Below are 19,753 nucleotides of genomic sequence, written 5' to 3'. Positions count from 1 at the left end.
GAGAGAGAGCGAGAGAGAGAGAGCGATTGGGGGCGGAGACAAAGTTAGCTAGATACAAAACTGGTATGATGGACTCAGAGCAATATGGATTCTGCGAGTTCACGAGGCATCACCGAGGAGCCCCGCTGTCAATCATCACGCTTCTAACCAATAGAGTAGCTGTGTTGAGCGGGCTCGCCCATTGCGCCCCGCCCCCCTCCTTGAGTTGTCCTCGGCGTGCACGCGCGTGGTCCCCCCCAGGTCGCGAGGAGGAGGAGGAGGAGGAGGGATGAGGCGCGCGGAGGGGAAATGGCTGCCGAAAACAAGCCGGAAGGTAAGAGAGAAATAAGGTGATGATTCTGTAGTTGTTGTTGACCTCGAAAAAAGGGAGAGCGACATAAGACGTTGGGTTCAGGTAAGGGGATGGAGGAATAGAGAGATGGAGGAGCTTTCCTCTTTTTCATCTCTCGCTCTCTCCCAGTCCTGTCCTGTCCTGAAAACACGGACACTGAAGCGATGCTGAGATATGCTACAGGCAGCCACAGACTTCAGCTCGATGACAAACGGTTACCGAGAGCAGGTTTGAAAATATGGGGATATAATGCAAACGAGTGTGTTTGTTTAGATACAGTACGTGAGAATGTTGTTTTCTTCGTTGCTTTGCGTGTCAGCGTCTCCCCTGGGTAGCAGGTTTACGCGGCTGAGCGTAACAGGATCTGAGTGGTTGTGAGAGCTTCACGCTGGAGGAATTCAGATGCTTTCTCAGCTCAGGCATCCCACACACACACACACACACACACGCTGGTAAAGCACGAAATCGTCCGTGTATCTTCTGTAGTGCGATTCCTCCTCACGCACGCAACCCCGCAGTCTGTGCGGTCAGCCACAATGTGATGTTGTTTTTTTACACGCTGTAGACGACGGAGAGTTGATTGATGATGATTCTACGCGGAACATACTGCAAGGCGGTCTGAAGAGCGTCTGCTATATGCCATGCCAGTATTATAAGAAAACAATACATTGATTCCAAATAATTTAAAAACACACTCACCTAAATCCAATGACATGGTGCCATTTTTTTCTTCACGTTGAATTCGGGACAGTTGATAACTCAACCAAATGTAAATCAAAACTAGACTTAGAACTGACTGACATCTGTGACCAGTGGGCCAAGTCTTTATCTTCTGTTGAGGAATTCCCCGAGGGTAGACTTCTCTCCCTGGTGTGAATGAGATACACAACAACAGAGGGTACTTTGTTGTCAACATCTTTCTTGCTACTATTCATAGTTAGTGTGTCACGAAAGAAAGATAAGCATTGTGTGTTTGTGTTTGTGCATGCAGCATACTTGCATACTTGTGTGTGGGTGGGAGCAATGTGTGCCAATAAAGCAATTTTTGATCTAGCTTCAGCATCATTGTATATCCTGGGGATATACACTGAGTGTACAAAACATAAGGAACACCTGCTCTTTCCATGAAATAGACTGACCAGGTAAATCCAGGTAAAAGCTCTGATCCCTTGTTGATGTCGCTTGTTAAATCCACATTAATCACTGTAGATGAGGGGGAGAAGACAGGTTAAATACGGATATTTAACCCTTTAGACAATCGAGACATGGATTGTGTATATTTGCCATTCAGAGGCTGAATGGGCAAGACATAAAATGGAAGTGCCTATGAACGGGGTATGGTAGTAGGTGCCAGGTGCACTTGTTTGTGTCAAGAACTGCAATGCTGTTGGGGATTTTCACACTCAACAGTTTCCTGTGTGTATCAAGAATGGGGGCAAAAAGGGGGGGGGGTGCAACTCAATATTAGGAAGGTGTTCCTAATGTTTGGTGTACTCAGTGTCTTTTGTTGGTCATAGTATCTGTCTCTCACCCTACACTGTAAGCTGTGATCTTCAGTACCACTCAACTCTGCCTCATTACTGATGCCTGTAGAAATAGATCCAAGTCCATTTGAATTAGAGAACAAAATCATTTGCATGTTTGAACATGTCATATCCTTTACATTGATGTTATTTAAGAAATTATAGTGAATTTAAAGACAGACTCAATAATATGACATCATCATACATTATAACAGGATTCTATAACAAATAACAAAATTCTAAATTCCCAATTTTAGCCTACCATTGAGGAATGTCCACATTGCATTAGCAAGAGACCATTTTTGGCTGATTTAAATTTAGCTGATGTTGATAAGACGCCTTGCTTTATATGATGATGTGATATTGCTTACTGGCATCTCCATGTAAAATGACCCATCAGCACCAACATGTGAAGTTTATTGGAGCATGTCAAATTGGGTGTCAAATCAAAGCTAAGAGTCTATGTTTTTTGAGAAATTAAGGCATATACATTTTTCAACCATTTTCCATTCTAATGATTAGGACTAAGCAAAGGCTTTGATTTCTGGTCAAACAGATGGAAAAGGGGTCTTGGACTCTTAAGGAGCTGACCCTTTTTTTTTTCTCCATTTTTGCCTAAAATTGCATACCCAAATCTAACTGCCTGTAGCTCAGGACCTGAAGCAAGGATATGCATATTCTTGATACCATTTGAAAGGAAACACTTTGAAGTTTGTATAAATGTTAAATTCATGTAGAAGAATATAACACATTAGATCTGGTAAAATATAATACAAAGAATAAAACTTAAAACAACATGTACCAGAAAAGGTCTTAAAAGGTTCACTACATGACCAAAAGTATTTGGACATCTGCTCATCGAACATCTCATTCCAAAATCATGGGCATTAAATTGGAGTTGGTGCCCCCTTTGCTGCAATAACAGCCTCCACTCTTCTGGGAAGGCTTTCCACTAGATGTTGGAACATTGCTGCAGAGACTTGATTCCATTCAGCCACAAGAGCATTAGTGAGGTCAGGCACTGATGCAATTAGGCCTGGCTCCAATTCATTGCAAAGATGTTTGATGGGGTTGAGGTCAGGGCTCTGTGCAGGCCAGTCAAGTTCTTCCACACCACTCTTGACAAATCATTTGTGAATGGACCTTGCTTTTTGCATGGAGGCATTGTCATGCTGAAAGAGGAACGGGCCTTCCCAAACTGTTGCCACAAAATTGGAAGCACAGAATTGTTTAGAATGTCATTGTATGCTGTGGCGTTAAGATTTCCCTTCACTAGAACTAAGGGGCCTAGTGAAAAACAGCCCCAGTGTAACATTCATCGTCTTCCTCTGATGAGGAGTAAGAGAGATCGGACCAATTTGCAGCGTGGTATGTGTCCAATTTAATAAGACAAACTGAACACTACACAAATACAAAATAACAAAGTGAAACAAACAAAACGGTCCCGTGTGGTAACAAACACTAACACGGAAAATAATCATCCACAACTCAAAAGTGAAACCAGGCTACCTAAATATGGTTCTCAATCAGGGACAACGATAAACAGCTGCCTCTGATTGAGGACCATACCAGGCCAAACACAGAAATCCCAAAACAAAGAAAAACTAACACAGACAACCCACCCAACCCCCCCCCCCCCAAAGGTGCAGACTCCGGCCGCAAAACCTAAACCTATAGGGGAGGGTCTGGGTGGGTGTCTGTCCGTGGTGGTGGCTCTGGCGCGGGACGCGGACCAGACTCCACCATAGTCCTTCTCCGCCTCTTTACCCGCCTCTGTGGCCTCTTTAACGCGGTGACCCTCGCCGCCGACCTCGGACCCAATCCAAGGGTCCCGAATGGACGGGAGATTCCGGCAGCACCGGACGGACGGGAGATTCCGGCAGCACCGGACAGGCGGGAGACTCCGGCAGCTCAGGAGTGAAGGGTGATTCCCGCAGTTCCTGGCTGACGGACGGCTCTGGCAGCTCCTGACTGACTTACGGCTCTGGCAGCTCCTGGCTGACTGACGGCTCTGGCAGCTCAGGACAGACGGGAGACTCTGGCAGCTCAGGACAGACAGGTGATTCTGGCAGCTCAGGACAGACGGGAGACTCTGGCAGCTCAGGACAGACGGGAGACTCTGGCAGTGCTGAGCAGGCGGGAGCACCTGTAGGAAGGAGACGGAGAGACAGCCTGGTGCGGGGGGCTGCCACCGGAGGGCTGGTGCGTGGAGGTGGCACCGGATAGACCGGACAGTGAGGGCGCACTGGAGCTCTCGAGCACCGACCATGCTCCCCGTAGCCCGACCAGTGCAGCGAGGTGGAATAGCCCGCACTGGGCTGTGCTGGCGAACCGGGGACACCATGCGTAAGGCTGGTGCCATGTACCCCGGCCCGAGGAGACGCATTGGAGACCAGATGCGCTGAGCCGGCTTCATGGCACCTGGCTCAATGCCCACTCTAGCCCGGACGATACGAGGCGCAGCTATGTATCGCACCGGGCTATGCCTGCGCACCCGGGACACCGTGCGCCTCAGAGCATAACACGGTGCCTGCCCGGTCCCCCTCTCTCCACAGTAAGCACGGGGAGTTGGCGCAGGTCTCCTACCTGACTTCGCCACACTCCCCGTGTGCCTCCCCCCCAATACATTTTTGGGGCTGCCTCTCAGGCTTCCAGCCGCGCTGCAGTGCTGCCTCCTCATACCACCGCCTCTCGGCTTTTGCTGCCTCCAGCTCAGCCTTCGGGTGGCGATATTTTCCAGCCTGTGCCCAGGGTCCTTTTCCGTCCAGAATCTCCTCCCATGTCCAGGAGTCCTGAGATCGCTGCTGCTGCTGCTGCTGCCCGTTACCACGCTGCTTGGTCCTTTGGTGGTGGGTGATTCTGTAACGTTCGTCGTCTTCCTCTGATGAGGAGTAAGAGAGATCGGACCAATTTGCAGCGTGGTATGTGTCCAATTTAATAAGACAAACTGAACACTACAAAAATACAAAATAACAAAGTGACACAAACAAAACGGTCCCGTGTGGTAACAAACACTAACACGGAAAATAATCATCCACAACTCAAAAGTGAAACCAGGCTACCTAAATATGGTTCTCAATCAGGGACAACGATAAACAGCTGCCTCTGATTGAGGACCATACCAGGCCAAACACAGAAATACCAAAAACGTAGAAAAAACGAACATAGACAACCCACCCAACTCACGCCCTGAGCATACTAAAACAAAGACATAATAAAAGAACTAAGGTCAGAACGTGACACTCAGACCATTATTCCTCCACCGCCAAACTTTACAGTTGGCACTATGCATTCGGGCAGGTAGCGTTCTCCTGTCATCCGCCAAACCCAGATTAGTTTGTCGGACTGCAAGATGGGGAATCGTGATTCATTACTCTAGAGAACTCATTTCCACTGCTTTAGAGTCCAATGGCGGCAAGCTTTACACCACTCCAGCCGATGCTTGGCATTGCGAATGGTAAACTTTGGTTTGTGTGCGGCTGCTTGGCCATGGAAACCCATTTCATGAAGCTGCCAACGAATAGTTCTTGGGCTGATGTTGCTTCCAGAGGCAGTTTAGAACTAGGTAGTGAGTGTTGCAACCGAGGACAGACAATGTTTATGCGTTATGGTCTTCAGCACTTGGTGGTCCCATTCTGTGAGCTTCTGTGGCCTACCACTTTGCGGCTGAGATGTTGTTGCTCCTGAACGTTTCCACTTCACAATAACAGCACTTACAGTTGACCGGGGCAGCTCTAGCAGGGCAGAAATTTGACGAACTGACTTGTTGGAAAGGTGGCATCCTATGGCGGTGCCACATTGAAATTCACTGAGTAAGGCCATTCTACTGCCAATGTTTGTCTATGGAGATTGCATGGCTATGTGCTTGATTTTATACGCCTGTCAGCAACAGCTGTGACTGAAATAGAAGAATCCACTAATTTGAACTTAATAATGGTGCCAGGGGATGGTTGCCGTTTTACGGGCTCCTAACCAACTGTGCTATTTTGTGTGTTTTTCGCATTGTTTGTGACTTATTTTGAACATAATGTTGCTGCTACCGTCTCTTATGACCGAAAAGACCTTCTGTATATCAGAACAGCGATTACTCACCTCGAACTGGACAAAGATTTTTCCTTTAATGAGTCCGACGCAAAGGATATACTGCTTCTCCGAGACCAGGCCCAAATCCCCTTCATTCGCATGAAAAAAATATGCAAATACAGGGGGCGGAGATCAGGGTGCCTTGTGAGAATTCGTCGGCAAGTGGGTAACCCGCCTCTACCATCCGTTCTAATGGCCAACGTGCCATCACTGGAGAATAAACTGGATTATCTCCGTTCGAGACTATCCTACCAACGGGACATTAAAAACTGTAGCATCCTATGTTTCACACGGATAATATACACTTAGCTCGGTTTTCTGTGCATTGACAGGACAGAACAACTACATCTGGTAAGACGAGGGGTGGTGGTGTGTGTCTATTTGTCAATAACAGCTGGTGCGCGATGTCTTAATATTAAGGAAGTCTCAACTTAATGCTTGCATGAGGCAGAGTACCTCATGATAAGCTGTATACCACGCTATCTACCAAGAGAGTTTTCATCTATATTTTTTGTAGCCGTCTATTTATCACCACAAACCGATGCTGGCACTAAAACAGCACTCAACAGGCTGTATAAGGCCATAAAGCAAACAAGAAAATGCTCATCCAGAAGCGACGCTCCTAGTAATCGGAGACTTTAATGCAGGCAAACTTAAATCTGTTTTACCTCATTTTTACCAGCATGTCACGTGCAACCAAAGGAAAAATATCTCTAGACCACCTTTACTCCACACACAGAGACACATACAAAGCTCTCCCTCCACCTCCATTTGGCAAATCTGACCATAATTATACTGTATTCTCCTGATTTCTGCTGACAAGCAAAAACTAAAGCAGGACGTACCAGTGACTCGCTCAATACGGAAGTGTTCAGATGATGTGGATGCTACGCTACAGGAGTGTTTTGCTAGCACAGACTGGAATATGTTCCGGGATTCATCCAGGCCCAAATCCCCATCATTCGAGTGAAAAAAATACGCAAATACAGTGGAGGAGATCTGGGTGCTTTGCGAGAATTTGTCGGCAAGTGGATAACCCTCCTCTACCATCCGTTCTAATGGCCGAAGTGCAATCACTGGAGATTAAACTGGATGATCTCCGTTCGAGACTATCCTACCAACGGGCCATTAAAAACTGTAGCATCCTATGTTTCACCAAGTCGTGGCTGAACGACGACACGGATAATATACACTTAGCTCGGTTTTCCGTGCATCGGCAGGACAGAACAACTACATTTGGTAAGACGAGGGGTGGTGGTGTGTGTCTATTTGCCAATAACAGCTGGTACGCGATGTCTAATAAAGAAGTCTCAACTTATTGCTCGCATGAGGCAGAGTACCTCATGATAAGCTGTATACCACCTCAGTCACCGGCTTCGTCAATAAGTACATCAACGAAGTTGTCCTCACAGTGACCCAACCAGAATCCATGGATTACAGGCAACATCTACACCGAGCTAAAGGCTAGAGCTGCCGCTTTCAAGGAGCAGGAGACTAATCCGGACGCTTATAAAAAAATGATTCATTCAAAAGGCCCGGCAGACGGATTACCAGGACAAGTACTCAGAGCATGCGGACCAACTGGAAAGTGTTTTCACTGACATTGATTGATCTCGACTGCCCTGTACCCCCGCACATATTTACCTGGTAGCTGTACCCCCTGTATATAGCCTTGTTATTGTTATTTTATTTTGCTACTTTTTAGTTTATTTTTACTTTAGTTTATTAAGTCAATTTTTTCTTAACTCTATTTCTTGAACTGCATTGTTGGTTAAAGCCTTGTAGGTAAGCATTTCACGGTAAGGTTCTATTTGGCGCATATGGCAAACACAATTTGATTCTTTGATTTGAAGGGATATCTACATACTTTTGTATATATATCTAATGTATTAGAAATACATAAAAACACAATGTTGAAGTAAAGACCCCTGACAACTAATATCAACACTTATATTTCGTTTTGGAGAAATAATTTGCCTGCTGTAAGTTTAAGATATGTTGTCTTGTGATTCTGGTACCAAAAACCCACATATCTTTCAGATATTTTCTAATTCCTCTCACTTATGAGGAGGAAAAATTTCTAAAAGTTCACAGAAGTAACAAATAGTGGTAGACCTACCAATTAGTTAGTTTGTTTCTGAATTCTTAAGTGGTTAACTGAACATATCTACTTTAGTGTACTCTACTGCACTTTGCTCTACTGTGCTGTACTGTGATGTCCAAACTCTATGATTGTTTCAGATTTGGCCTGGTCTGGACCAACCAAATGTGGTCTTATTTAGGGACAGAGCTCACTACAATAATAACCAGTCTGTAGAATAACACCCAATAATAGACAAAAGAAGGATATTACATATTTCTACCTTTTGTGTACTTATTCAGGATACATCAATTAGAAGCCTAATTGTAGGACAGGCAGACAGACAAACACACAGACACAACACACACACATAGAAGGGGACAAACGTAAATGCAGACAGACACACTCACAAACATACGTAGCATACATAGCTTCAGGCTTTATGGAGGCCGTGGGTTGAGAGTCCCGTTGCGTAGAGAAACTCCAGCAGATCAGAGAGGAGGAGCCCACAGGCACATAAACATGGAGTACCACCACCTCGCTACACACACACACACACACACACACACACACACACACACACACACACACACACACACACAGGCTTATCCTTGGATGCCTGACAGCCACTAGCGATGTCTTGTAGCTCTACTATCTGACTTATGTAAAGCGAGGATGCTACTGCAGTATACACTGGGTGTACACAACATTGGGAAAACGTTCCTAATATTGAGTTGCACCTCCCCTTTAACCCTCAGAATAGCCTCAATTTGTCAGGCATGGAGTACAAGGTGTTGAAAGTGTTCCACAGAGATGCTGGCCCAAGTTGACTCCAATGCTTCCTACAGTTGTGTCAAGTTGGCTGGATGTCCTTTGGGTGGTGGACCATTCTTGATACACACGGGAAACTGTTGAGTGTGAAAAACCCAGCAGCATTGCAGTTCTTTACACACTCAAACTGTTGCGCCTGGCACCTACTACCATACCCAGTTCAAAGGCACCTTCAATCTTTTGTCTTGCCCATTCACACTCTGAATGGCACACATACACAATCCATGTCTCAATTCTCCCCTTCATCTACACTGATTGAAATGGATTTAACAGGTGACATCAATAATGGATTATAGCTTTCACCTGGATTCACCTGGTCAGTCTATGTCATGGAAAGAGCAGGTTCCTAATGTTTTGTACACTCAGTGTAGATCAAGCTATAGATTAGAATATGGCTGCTCTTACTGTTTGAATGGAAGATTGGATGTCACTGACTCGACCATAATATGACCACTTCTTACTGTAGTAAGTCTGTATCATAGCAACAGTGACCAGGGAAACAGGGAAATTAAGAGATGAAAACAAAGCAGAAGTAGAAGTTGTTGAAGCCAATGGTCACGCCTCTAGTATGGATGGAGTTTGTAATAATAGGAATATTCTGCCCAATTTCTTATTCTTTCTTCTCTTCTCTACTCTCGATCCCATCTCTCTCTCTCTCCCTCCCTCTCTCTTTTTCTCTCTCTCCCTCTCTCTCTGTAGGGTTGAAAAGGATAAGGAATCCAGAGCGGATGATTAGAATTGCCGTGGGATACACAGGACATGCCCCTCCCAAGAGTGATGACACAGACACCAACGGTAAGGCAAACACACTCAAACATCGCATCACAGGACCCAACAGACGTGTGCTGCTTTTTGTAGGACGAGGTGACTGTGTGTTGAAAAGCCTTCTGGCTAAACAAGGTGGCAGCCGAGGCCTTATTCTCATCAGCTCTGTTACGAACCTCTTGTGGACAGATATACTGTACATAAACGTAACTGGTACTGTAGAATCTGTCACTATCCTATGGGATGCATGAGATAACAAGCAGCATTAGTTCTGGGTCTTGGGTTTTCGTCACTCCCAGATCCTAATCATGCATCTGACCAAATTATCAGAGATTTTAGTTCTGGGTTAACTGAGATTACTCTGTTACAGATAATACACACATGCACACACTCACACACACGCACATTAACAAGCACACACACACACACACACACACACACACACACACACACACACACACACACACACACACACACACACTCTAAAGTGAGTCTCATTCTCATTCAGCTCTGTTACAGATCATGTTTATTCATGCGTGCCGACGCAGAGCAGTGTGTGTGTGCGCACTCACACACACACAGAGCTTATTTTAGGAGCAGAAGCTCATTGTCATGCCTAATCAATGCACAGAGCACTATCTATCCATACGGCATGGATCAGTGTTACTGGTGCTGGGAGAAACAGACCGTGGCTGGTTAAGAAAGAGCTGGCTTTAACTGAGATGTATGAGAGAGAGACAGGGCGATCAAAGTTTTTTTTTGTGTGTTTCTAGTTCTTGTTCTAGTTTGGTGTGTGAGTGTATGTCTATTTGTGTGTCTGCATGTTTGTGAGAGAGAGAGAGAGAGAGAGAGAGAGAGAGAGAGAGAGAGAGAGAGAGAGAGAGAGAGAGAGAGAGAGAGAGAGAGAGAGAGAGAGAGAGAGAGAGAGAGAGAGAGAGAGAGAGAGAGAGAGAGAGAGAGAGAGAGAGAGAGAGAGAGAGAGAGAGAGAGAGAGAGAGAGAGAGAGAGAGAGTGTGTGGCTGAGTGTGTGTGTGTGTACGGGGTGAGGGCCGGGAATATCTGTAGTGTTAAGGGGAGCTATAAAGGTGATGAGTGCTTTGATTGGTTATTGATCCTCGAACAGGACAACCATCCTAGTGTGTGTTTGAGAGGAGGCCCAGAAACCTTTTTTTCTGTGGGGAGGTTATTGATTTGTACTGTGTGTTTGTACTCTCCTTGTCTGCTCTCCTGATCTGTCCTGAGATACAACAGGGACAGGAGAGGACAGAGACAGGAGAGGACAGAGACAGGAGAGGACAGAGTGACAGAGACAGGAGAGGACAGAGTGACAGAGACAGGAGAGGAGAGGACAGAGTGACAGATGCAGGAGAGGACAGAGTGACAGATGCAGGAGAGGACAGAGCGACAGATGCAGGAGAGGACAGAGCGACAGAGACAGGAGAGGACAGAGCGACAGAGACAGGAGAGGACAGAGCGACAGAGACAGGAGAGGACAGAGCGACAGAGACAGGAGAGGACAGAGCGACAGAAACAGGAGAGGACATAGCGACAGAGACAGGAGAGGACAGAGTGACAGAGACAGGAGAGGACAGAGCGACAGAGACAGGAGAGGACAGAGCGCCAGAGACAGGAAAGGACAGAGCGCCAGAGACAGGAGAGGACAGGGTGACAGGGTGACAATAACAGGAGGACAGAGCGACAGAGACAGGAGAGGACAGAGCGACAGAGACAGGAGAGGACAGAGCGACAGAGACAGGAGAGGACAGAGCGCCAGAGACAGGAAAGGACAGAGCGCCAGAGACAGGAGAGGACAGAGCGACAGAGACAGGAGAGGACAGGGTGACAGGGTAACAATAACAGGAGGACAGAGCAACAGAGACAGGAGAGGACAGAGTGACAGAGAGACAGGAGAGGACAGAGAGACAGGAGAGGACAGAGTGACAATAACAGGAGAGGACAGGGTGACAATAACAGGAGAGGACAGAGACAGGAGAGGACAGAGCAACAGAGACAGGAGAGGACAGAGCGACAGAGACAGGAGAGGACAGAGAGACAATGATAGGAGAGGATAGAGAAACAATGACAGGAGAGGACAGAGAGACAGAGACAGGAGAAGACAGAGCGACAGAGACAGGAGAGGACAGAGAGACAGGAGAGGACAGAGAGACAATGACAGGAGAGGACAGAGAGACAGAGACAGGAGAGGACAGAGAGACAGGAGAGGTCAGAGAGACAATGACAGGAGAGGACAGAGAGACAGAGACATAGACACCCCAGAGCCTAGGGAAGGGGAGAGGACAGCGAGACAGAGACAGGAGAGGACAAAGAGACCAGAGAGACAGAGACAGGAGAGGACAGAGATACAGAGACACACCAGAACCCAGGGACATGAGAGTACAGAGACAGGAGAGGACAAAGACACATGATAGGACAGAGACAGGAGAGGACAGAGAGACAGACAGGGACAGGAGAGACAGAGAGACAGACACTGACAGAGAGACAGACAGGGACAGGAGAGACAGAGAGAGAGAGGTCAGGGACAGATGGAGCGGGGGAGGGACTGGGGGGGAAAGAGGAATGGTGAGGGACAGGGGGAGCAGAAAGGGAGGCTAAGGTTGTTGGTTTGAGAATCAGAGGGGAAGGCTTGGGCATGGAGGATGAGTGATTCATTTTCTTGAATTGTTTTGTTGACTGATCGATCATACCAACAATTCCTCACATCCCAGCATTCTCTCTGTTGTGGCATCCCAGCTGAGGATGACTTGAGGAAAGGTTTATCAGCAGAATCATGAATTAGCATGCACACCCATCCCTCTATCCCTCCTCATCCCCCCTTCTTCTTAATCTCCTCTCTCCCTGTCTTTTCCTTCCTTCCCCATTTCTCTGCCTCTTTTTGCACGCACATCTACCCCAAACTCTTCTCCTCCTCTCCCTCCTTCCCTCTCTCCCCTATATCTCCCCCTTTCTCTTCTTCCTTCCCCTCTATCTCCCTCTATCTAGTTTCCGTGCAATGAGCCTTTCTTTCACATTCATTTTATTTAGAAAAGGGGGAAATATGACATTTCTCCTCAGTACTGGGAGAAATATTTCTATTTATTTACTCTTACAATAAGTGCCATGGGAGTGCCATGGGATCTTTAGTGACCACAGAGAGTCAGGACACCGTGGAACGTCCCATCCAAAAGACAGCACCCTACACAGGGCAATGTCCCCAATCACTGCCCTGGGATACTTTTTTGACCAGAGAAAAGAGTGCCTCCTACTGGTCCTCTAACACCACTTCCAGCGGCATCTGGTCTCCCATCCAGGGACTGACCAGGACCAACCCTGCTTAGAGACAAGCCAGCAGTGGGAGGGATGAGGGTGGTATGCTGCTGTAAGAGTTGCATTTGAGAGTTCTTTACTCTGGAAAGTTTTATAATTAACTGACAGCCTCACAGGGGTATTGGGTTTTTTCAGTAATACATGTGGAAATGACAGTTTTGGAAGGTAAAATATTAATCAACTAATGGATGGGTAATGTGCAGTGTGCTGGACGTTCATTTGTAGCATATTTGATTCTTATATAGGTACCTGTAAAGATGCTGTTCAGATGGAAGTGTGTTGCCATGGGAATTTGTTGGTGGTAGGATCGTTCTGGAAAGTCCCAAGGGAGATATAAACTTAGGTGGTCCACACGCACACAACCACGCACATGAGATGTATGAGTGTGTGTGCTTGCATGCATATGGTGGGTGTGTTTGATCGCCGGTTTCATGTGGGTTTTCTAGTGCATTTCAAAGGCAGGGCCCTGATGAGAATTCCTCTGATCAGTGGTCGGAACATCGGGGACACTGGGCGGGATATGTGTGTGTGTGTGGAGGAGAGGATTTAAACACTGATTGGCATTCATAGCAGTGAGTCCGGAGTGCTGCTAAATAAGAAATTAGGCTTTACCTAAGCCAGCGCCATTCAGCTGTTTGAAATTCTGTCTTCTCAGGGCTTCTATTAATAAATGCATAATTGATTAGGGTGAGCATACGTGCCTGAACACACTCTCACTGTCTCTATCACTATCTATCTATACCCCCCCCCCCCTCTCTCTCTCTCACACACATACACACGTTGTGTCAGCGTGTGTGCATGAGCATGTTCAGGAGTCTCACGTCTCCTGGGGTAAACAAAGGTCCTTCACTCAAACTCAGTCAATAACCCGTCTGTCTGTCTGTCTCTCTGTCTGTCTCTCTGTCTCTCTAGGTGAGCCTGGCCAGTTGAAGATCTACCTACCTAAGAAGCTGTTGGAGTGTTTGCCCAAATGTTCCTCTCTGCCCAAGGAGCGCCACCGCTGGAACACCAATGAGGTGAGAGAGCACTTAGGAGGACCCAATCATAGGTTGCGCCTTGTCCACGGACATGGATGGATTAGGGCCTCTGTGTAGCAGTGTTTTAGTGTGGTGACCTCTAGCCTCTTCCATAGGTCAGCATCTTCCTTTACTATTCCAGTGGATGGGTTTCCACATGTGTAGTTCTGAAGAAAACTATTGTGCTGGGCCAACTTGGTTTGGTTTGCTATTATTTCTGTTTTGATTGTGGATAGAGACTGAGGCGTGTGTGTTATTGATTTAGGAAAGTGGTTCCCAAACTTTTTATAGTCCGGTACCCCTTCAAACATTCAACCTCCAGCTGCGTACCCCCTCTAGCACCAGGGTCAGCACACTCTCAAACGTTGATTTTTACCATCATTATAAGCCTGCCACACACACTACACAATACATTTATTAAACGTTAGAATGAGTGTGAGTTTTTGTCACAACCCGGCTCGTGGGGAAGTGACAAAGAGCTCATATAGGACCAGGGCACAAATAATAATATTATAATAATCAATCATTTTGCTCTTTATTTAGCCATCTTACGTATAAAACCTTATTTGTTCATGGAAAATTGTGAATATCTCACCGCAGGTTAATGAGAAGGGTGTGCTGGAAAGGATGCACATAAGTCTGCAATGTTTGGCCTTGAGTGGTACAGTGGTCTAAGACACTGCATCTCAGTACGAGACGCATCATTGCAGTACCTGGTTTGAATCCAGGCTGCATCACATCTGGCCTTGATTGGGAGTCCCATAGGGCGGCGCACAATTGGCCCAGTGTCGTCCAGGTTAGGCTGTCATTGTAAATAAGAATGTGTTCTTATCTGACTTGCCTAGTTACATTTTAAAAAGTTGGGTTGTATCAGAGAGAGTCTTAACATTGTGATTTGCCAAAGCAGGATACTCTGAGCGTAGCCCAATCCAAAAATATGGCACTGGCTTCTGAGTAAATTCAATTTTCACAGAACCGCTTGTTGCAATTTCAATGAGGCTCTCTTGTTCAGATATTGGTAAGTGGACTGAAGGCAGGGCATGAAAGGGATAACGAATCCAGTTGTTTGTGTTATGTGTTTCGGGAAAGTACCTGCGTAATTGAGCACCTAACTCACTCAGGTGTTTCGCAATATCACATTTGACATTGTCCGTAAGCTTGAGTTCATTTGCACACAAAGAATCATACAATGATGGAAAGATATGTGTGTTGTCCTTGTTAATGCAGACAGAGAAGAGCTACAACTTCTTAATCATAGCCTCAATTTTGTTCCGAAACTTTGACTATAGTTGTGGAGAGTCCCTGTAATCCTAGATTCAGATCATTTAGTCGAGAAAAAACATCACCCAGATAGGCCAGTCCTGTGAGAAACTCGTCATCATGCAAGCGGTCAGGCAAGTGAAAATGGTCAGTAAAGAAAACTTTAAGCTCGTCTCTCAATAAAAAAAACATGTCAATACTTTGCCAATGATAACCAGCGCACTTCTTTCTGTATGTTGTAAAAGCGTTACATGGTCGCTGCCCATATCATTGCATAATGCAGAAAATACACAAGAGTTCAGGGGCCTTGCTTTAACAAAGTTAACCATTTTCACTGTAGTGTCCAAAATGTCTTTCAAGCTGTCAGGCATTCCCTTGGCAGCAAGAGCCTCTTGCTGGATGCTGCAGTGTACCCAAGTGGCTTCGCGAGCAACTGCTTGCACACACGTTGCCACTCTACTATGTCTCCCTGTCATGGCTTTTGCGCCATCAGTACAGATATCAACACATCTTGACCACCAAAGTCCATTTGATGTCACAAAGCTGTCCAGTACTTTAAAAATATCCTATCCTGTTGTCCTGGTTTCCAGTGGTTTGCAGAAGAGGATGTCTTCTTTAATTGACCCCCCATAAACGTAATACCAGGAGCTGTGCATGTTGACTCATCCAATTGTAACACATCCAATTCACTAGCTTGTATGCGAAGCAGTAATTGCTTCAAAACATCTCCTGCCATGTCACTGATGCGTCGTGAAACAGTGTTGTTTGATGAGGGGATTGTCTGTATAGTTTTTTTGTGTCCTTTTCCTCCAACATTGTCCCAGCCATATCCGCGGCAGCAGGAAGAATTAAGTCCTCCACAATAGTCCTTGCCCTAGCCACTCGGTAGCTCACCATATAAGACGCTTCTAGCCCATTCTTATTGATGGTATCTGTTGCTTTTATATGTCTTACTACTCAAAAATTGTCTTAATTCTCGATCAAAAAACTCCTGTGGCTTATTTTTAAATTTGCCATGTTTTGTTTCTAAATGTCTGCACAAGAGTGAAGGTTTCATCGAGTTGTGAGATAGTACTTTTGCACATACAGTTGAAGTCGGAAGTTTACATACACTTAGGTTGGAGTCATTAAAACTTGTTTTTCAACCACTCCACAAAGTTCTTGTTAACAAACTATAGTTTTGGCAAGTCGGTTAGGGCATTTACTTTGAAGTAATTTCTCCAACAATTGTTTACAGACAGATTATTTCACTTGTAATTCACTGTATAACAATTCCAGTGGGTCAGAAGTTTACATACACTAAGTTGACTGTGTCTTTAAACCGCTTGGAAAATTCCAGACAATTATGAGTCTGGTTCATCCTTGGGAACAATTTCCGAATGCCTGAAGGTACCACGTTCATCTGTACAAACAATAGTAAGCAAGTATAAACACCATTGGACTATGCAGCCGTCACACCGCTCAGGGAGGAGACGCGTTCTGTCTCCTAGAGCTGAACGTACTTTGGTGCAAAAAGTGCAAATCAATCCCAGAACAACAGCAAAGGACCTTGTGAAGATGCTGGAGGAAATAGGTACAAAAGGATCTATATCCACAGTAAAACGAGTCCTATATCGACATAACCTGATGACATAACCGCTCAGCAAGGAAGAAGCCACTGATCCAAAACCGCCAAAGAAAAGCCAGACTACGGTTTGCAACTGCACATGGGGACAAAGATCGTACTTTTTGGAGAAATGTCCTCTGGTCTGATAATGACCATCGTTGTGTTTGGAGGGAAAAGGGGAAGGCTTGCAAGCCGAAGAACACCATCCCAACCATGAAGCACAGGGGTGGTAGCATCATATTGTGGGGATGCTTTGCTGCAGGAGGGACTGGTGCACTTCACAAAATAGATGGCATCATAAGGAGGGGAAATTATGTGGATATATTGAAGCAACATCTCAAGACATCAGTCAGGAAGTTAAAGCTTGGTCGCAAATGGGTCTTCCAAATGGACAATAACCCCAAGCATACTTCCAAAGTTGTGGCAAAATGGCTTAAGGACAACAAAGTCAAGGTATTGGAGTGGCCATCACAAAGCCCTGACCTCAATCCCATAGAAAATTGGTGGGCAGAACTGAAAAAGCGTGTGTGAGCAAGGAGGCCTACAAACCTGACTCAGTTACACCAGCATTGTCAGGAGGAATGGGCCAAAATTCACCCAACTTATTGTGGGAAGCTTGTGGTAGGCTACCTGAAAGGTTTGACCCAAGTTAAACTATTTAAAGGCAATGCTACCAAATACTAATTGAGTGTATGTAAACTTCTGACCCACTGGAAATGTGATGAAAGAAATAAAAGCTGAAATAAATCATTCTCTCTACTATTATTCTGACATTTCACATTCTTATAATAAAGTGGTGGTCCTAACTGACCTAAAACAGGACATTTTTACTAGGTTTAAATGTCAGGAATTGTGAAAAACTGAGTTTAAATGTATTTGGCTAAGGTGTATGTAAACTTCCGACTTCAACTGTATAGCACACTTTGGCTGAGGAAAGGCACTCCTCCCAATATAAGTGAACCCCAAATCAATGTAGTTCTCATCATATTTACGCCTCTTCAATGGTCCAACGTCCCGGTCTGTTGTTCATTGCTTTCCCAGGTAAAGGGGCAGTAGCTCTTCGGCTGCATCAGATTCACAACTGTCAGTGTCTGTGCTAGCTCTGCTAACAACAAATGTAGAATTACTGATGCTAGCATTGGGTGTGCTCGTGGAAGCAGAACAACTTGTGTCGACAGTTGAAGGTGTAGTATTGCTGGTAGTAGCAGTACTACCAGTAGAGTTGGTATGTGTCTCTATGGACACAGGCCTTACTAAATGGACTGTTTGAAAATGTGAAGAAAAGTGTCAAAAGAAGATCTATATATTTTTTGATGTGAATCACATTTTTATGTGGCGTACCCCCGACGGAATTGCGTGTACCCCAGTACCCCAGTTTGGGAATACCTGATCTAGGAGATGTACATTCATTACTATGTGATGTAAAGCTTATTTGGTTTGTGGTTTCTCCTCTGAGGCAATTCATTACATTTTTCATGCGATCTGTCTCAGTGAAGGACAAACAGCATATCTGCAGCCTACAGAACAGAGCACTCACTGGAATCAAGTGTGTGTGTCTGTATGTGTGCCTGCATGTGTGTATGTGGTTCCCGAATTGAGAGCAGTTTGTGATCTTTCAGTGCTGAGATCGTTGTGTAAGAAACGCAGAGTCGAGAGTATGCGTGAAGACAGACCCTCTCCTCTCTCATTGTCTCTTTCTCCTTCTGTGTGTGTTTGATGATGGAGTGAAGGCTCAGTTCAGGGGAAGGTTGGGTGTCCCTGGGAGGATTCCTTCAAAGCTCATCTGTTTCATCAGAGGCCTAAAGTTTCCTGAATACGTTCTGTCACCCCTTTGTCCTTTATAGGCATACTCCTGTTTCTGTGTTTGGGGGAGAGAGAGACATGGAGAGAGAATGTGTGTTTATGTATGTGTTTGTGATTGTGTATGTCATTTAAGTGATAATGCCTGAGAAGCCGGTGTTTGGAGGATATATTGGCACAGGTATTGTTCGTCTCAGGCCGGCAAACCGTGCCAATATATCTTCCTGTAATAACAGAACTGTGAGTCGGGAAGCAGGTGCAGGTAAAATGTTTAATAAAACAACAAAACCAGTAACGAGACAATTCCATAAGGCTACACCCGGTAAACAAGAACAATACCAACTGGTGAGAAAACATAAGGGAGTGACATAAAAGGGGAGGAAATAATGAAGGTAATGAAGTCCAGGTGTGAATCATAATGATGAACATGTTTGCGTGATGATGAGTGCCAGGTGTGTGCAATGATGAATCCCAGGACATGTGGTCAGTACGCCGGAGAGGAGGAGCAGGAGAAGATGTGACACTTCCAAACACCGCATTCGAGGGCATTATCACTTTTCTACAATGGGCTACCAACATATTCAGACATATTTTCATTAAAAACGCTGCCTGCCTTTCTCTCTCGCCCCGACTCCCGACCCCTACACGTTCATTACTATGGAACAGTTCAAGATTGAAGTTGAATATTGAAGCAATGTTGCAAATGTCGAAGAAGAGACAGACAGCAAGGTTCATACTAGGGATACACAATATATTGGTGAACATATTAGAATCACCCGATATTAGCTAAAAATGCCGGTGTCTAGTTTAACACCAATGTGCAAAACCGATGTCAACGCTGAAGTGTATACCTATATAACATAGGTACATGTCATAATGACGCCACGTAATATTTTGCACTACACGTGCAACACAGCATTCATATCCTAGCCCACAATGTCTGGTGTGTGGATCGAGCAGTCAACAAGTCGAGCAGTCATTTGGAAGAGTAAGAACATTTCAGCAAGACAACTCAAAGGGGAAATCCATTAACGCCAAGATAATGGAATTCATTGCCCTTGACAATCAACCGTTCTCTGTCGTGGGTGATGTTGGCCTTCACCGACTGGTTGAGCACCGGTACACACTACCAGG

The 19,753-nt window shown here is 45.5% G+C and overlaps 1 protein-coding gene across 3 annotated transcripts in view; it reads left to right on the top strand.

The window, feature by feature from the left end:
• The first annotated feature begins 76 nt into the window (after positions 1-76).
• The window catches only part of camta1b (calmodulin binding transcription activator 1b), a 124,292-nt gene continuing 104,615 nt past the window's right edge, over positions 77-19,753 (top strand). For all 3 annotated transcript variants that reach the window (XM_036983596.2, XM_036983592.2, XM_036983593.2), the window contains exons 1-3: positions 77-313; positions 9,548-9,643; positions 13,850-13,953. In XM_036983596.2, coding sequence (XP_036839491.2) covers positions 289-313; positions 9,548-9,643; positions 13,850-13,953 — 225 coding nt within the window. In that variant the 5' untranslated portion in view covers positions 77-288. The remainder of the gene's footprint in view (positions 314-9,547; positions 9,644-13,849; positions 13,954-19,753) is intronic.

The sequence above is a fragment of the Oncorhynchus mykiss genome, chromosome 7 (genome assembly GCF_057628025.1).
Source record: "Oncorhynchus mykiss isolate SJ-2025 chromosome 7, ASM5762802v1, whole genome shotgun sequence".
NCBI classification, from domain to species: Eukaryota; Metazoa; Chordata; class Actinopteri; order Salmoniformes; family Salmonidae; genus Oncorhynchus; species Oncorhynchus mykiss.
This window is presented reverse-complemented; position numbering and strand designations above follow the sequence as displayed.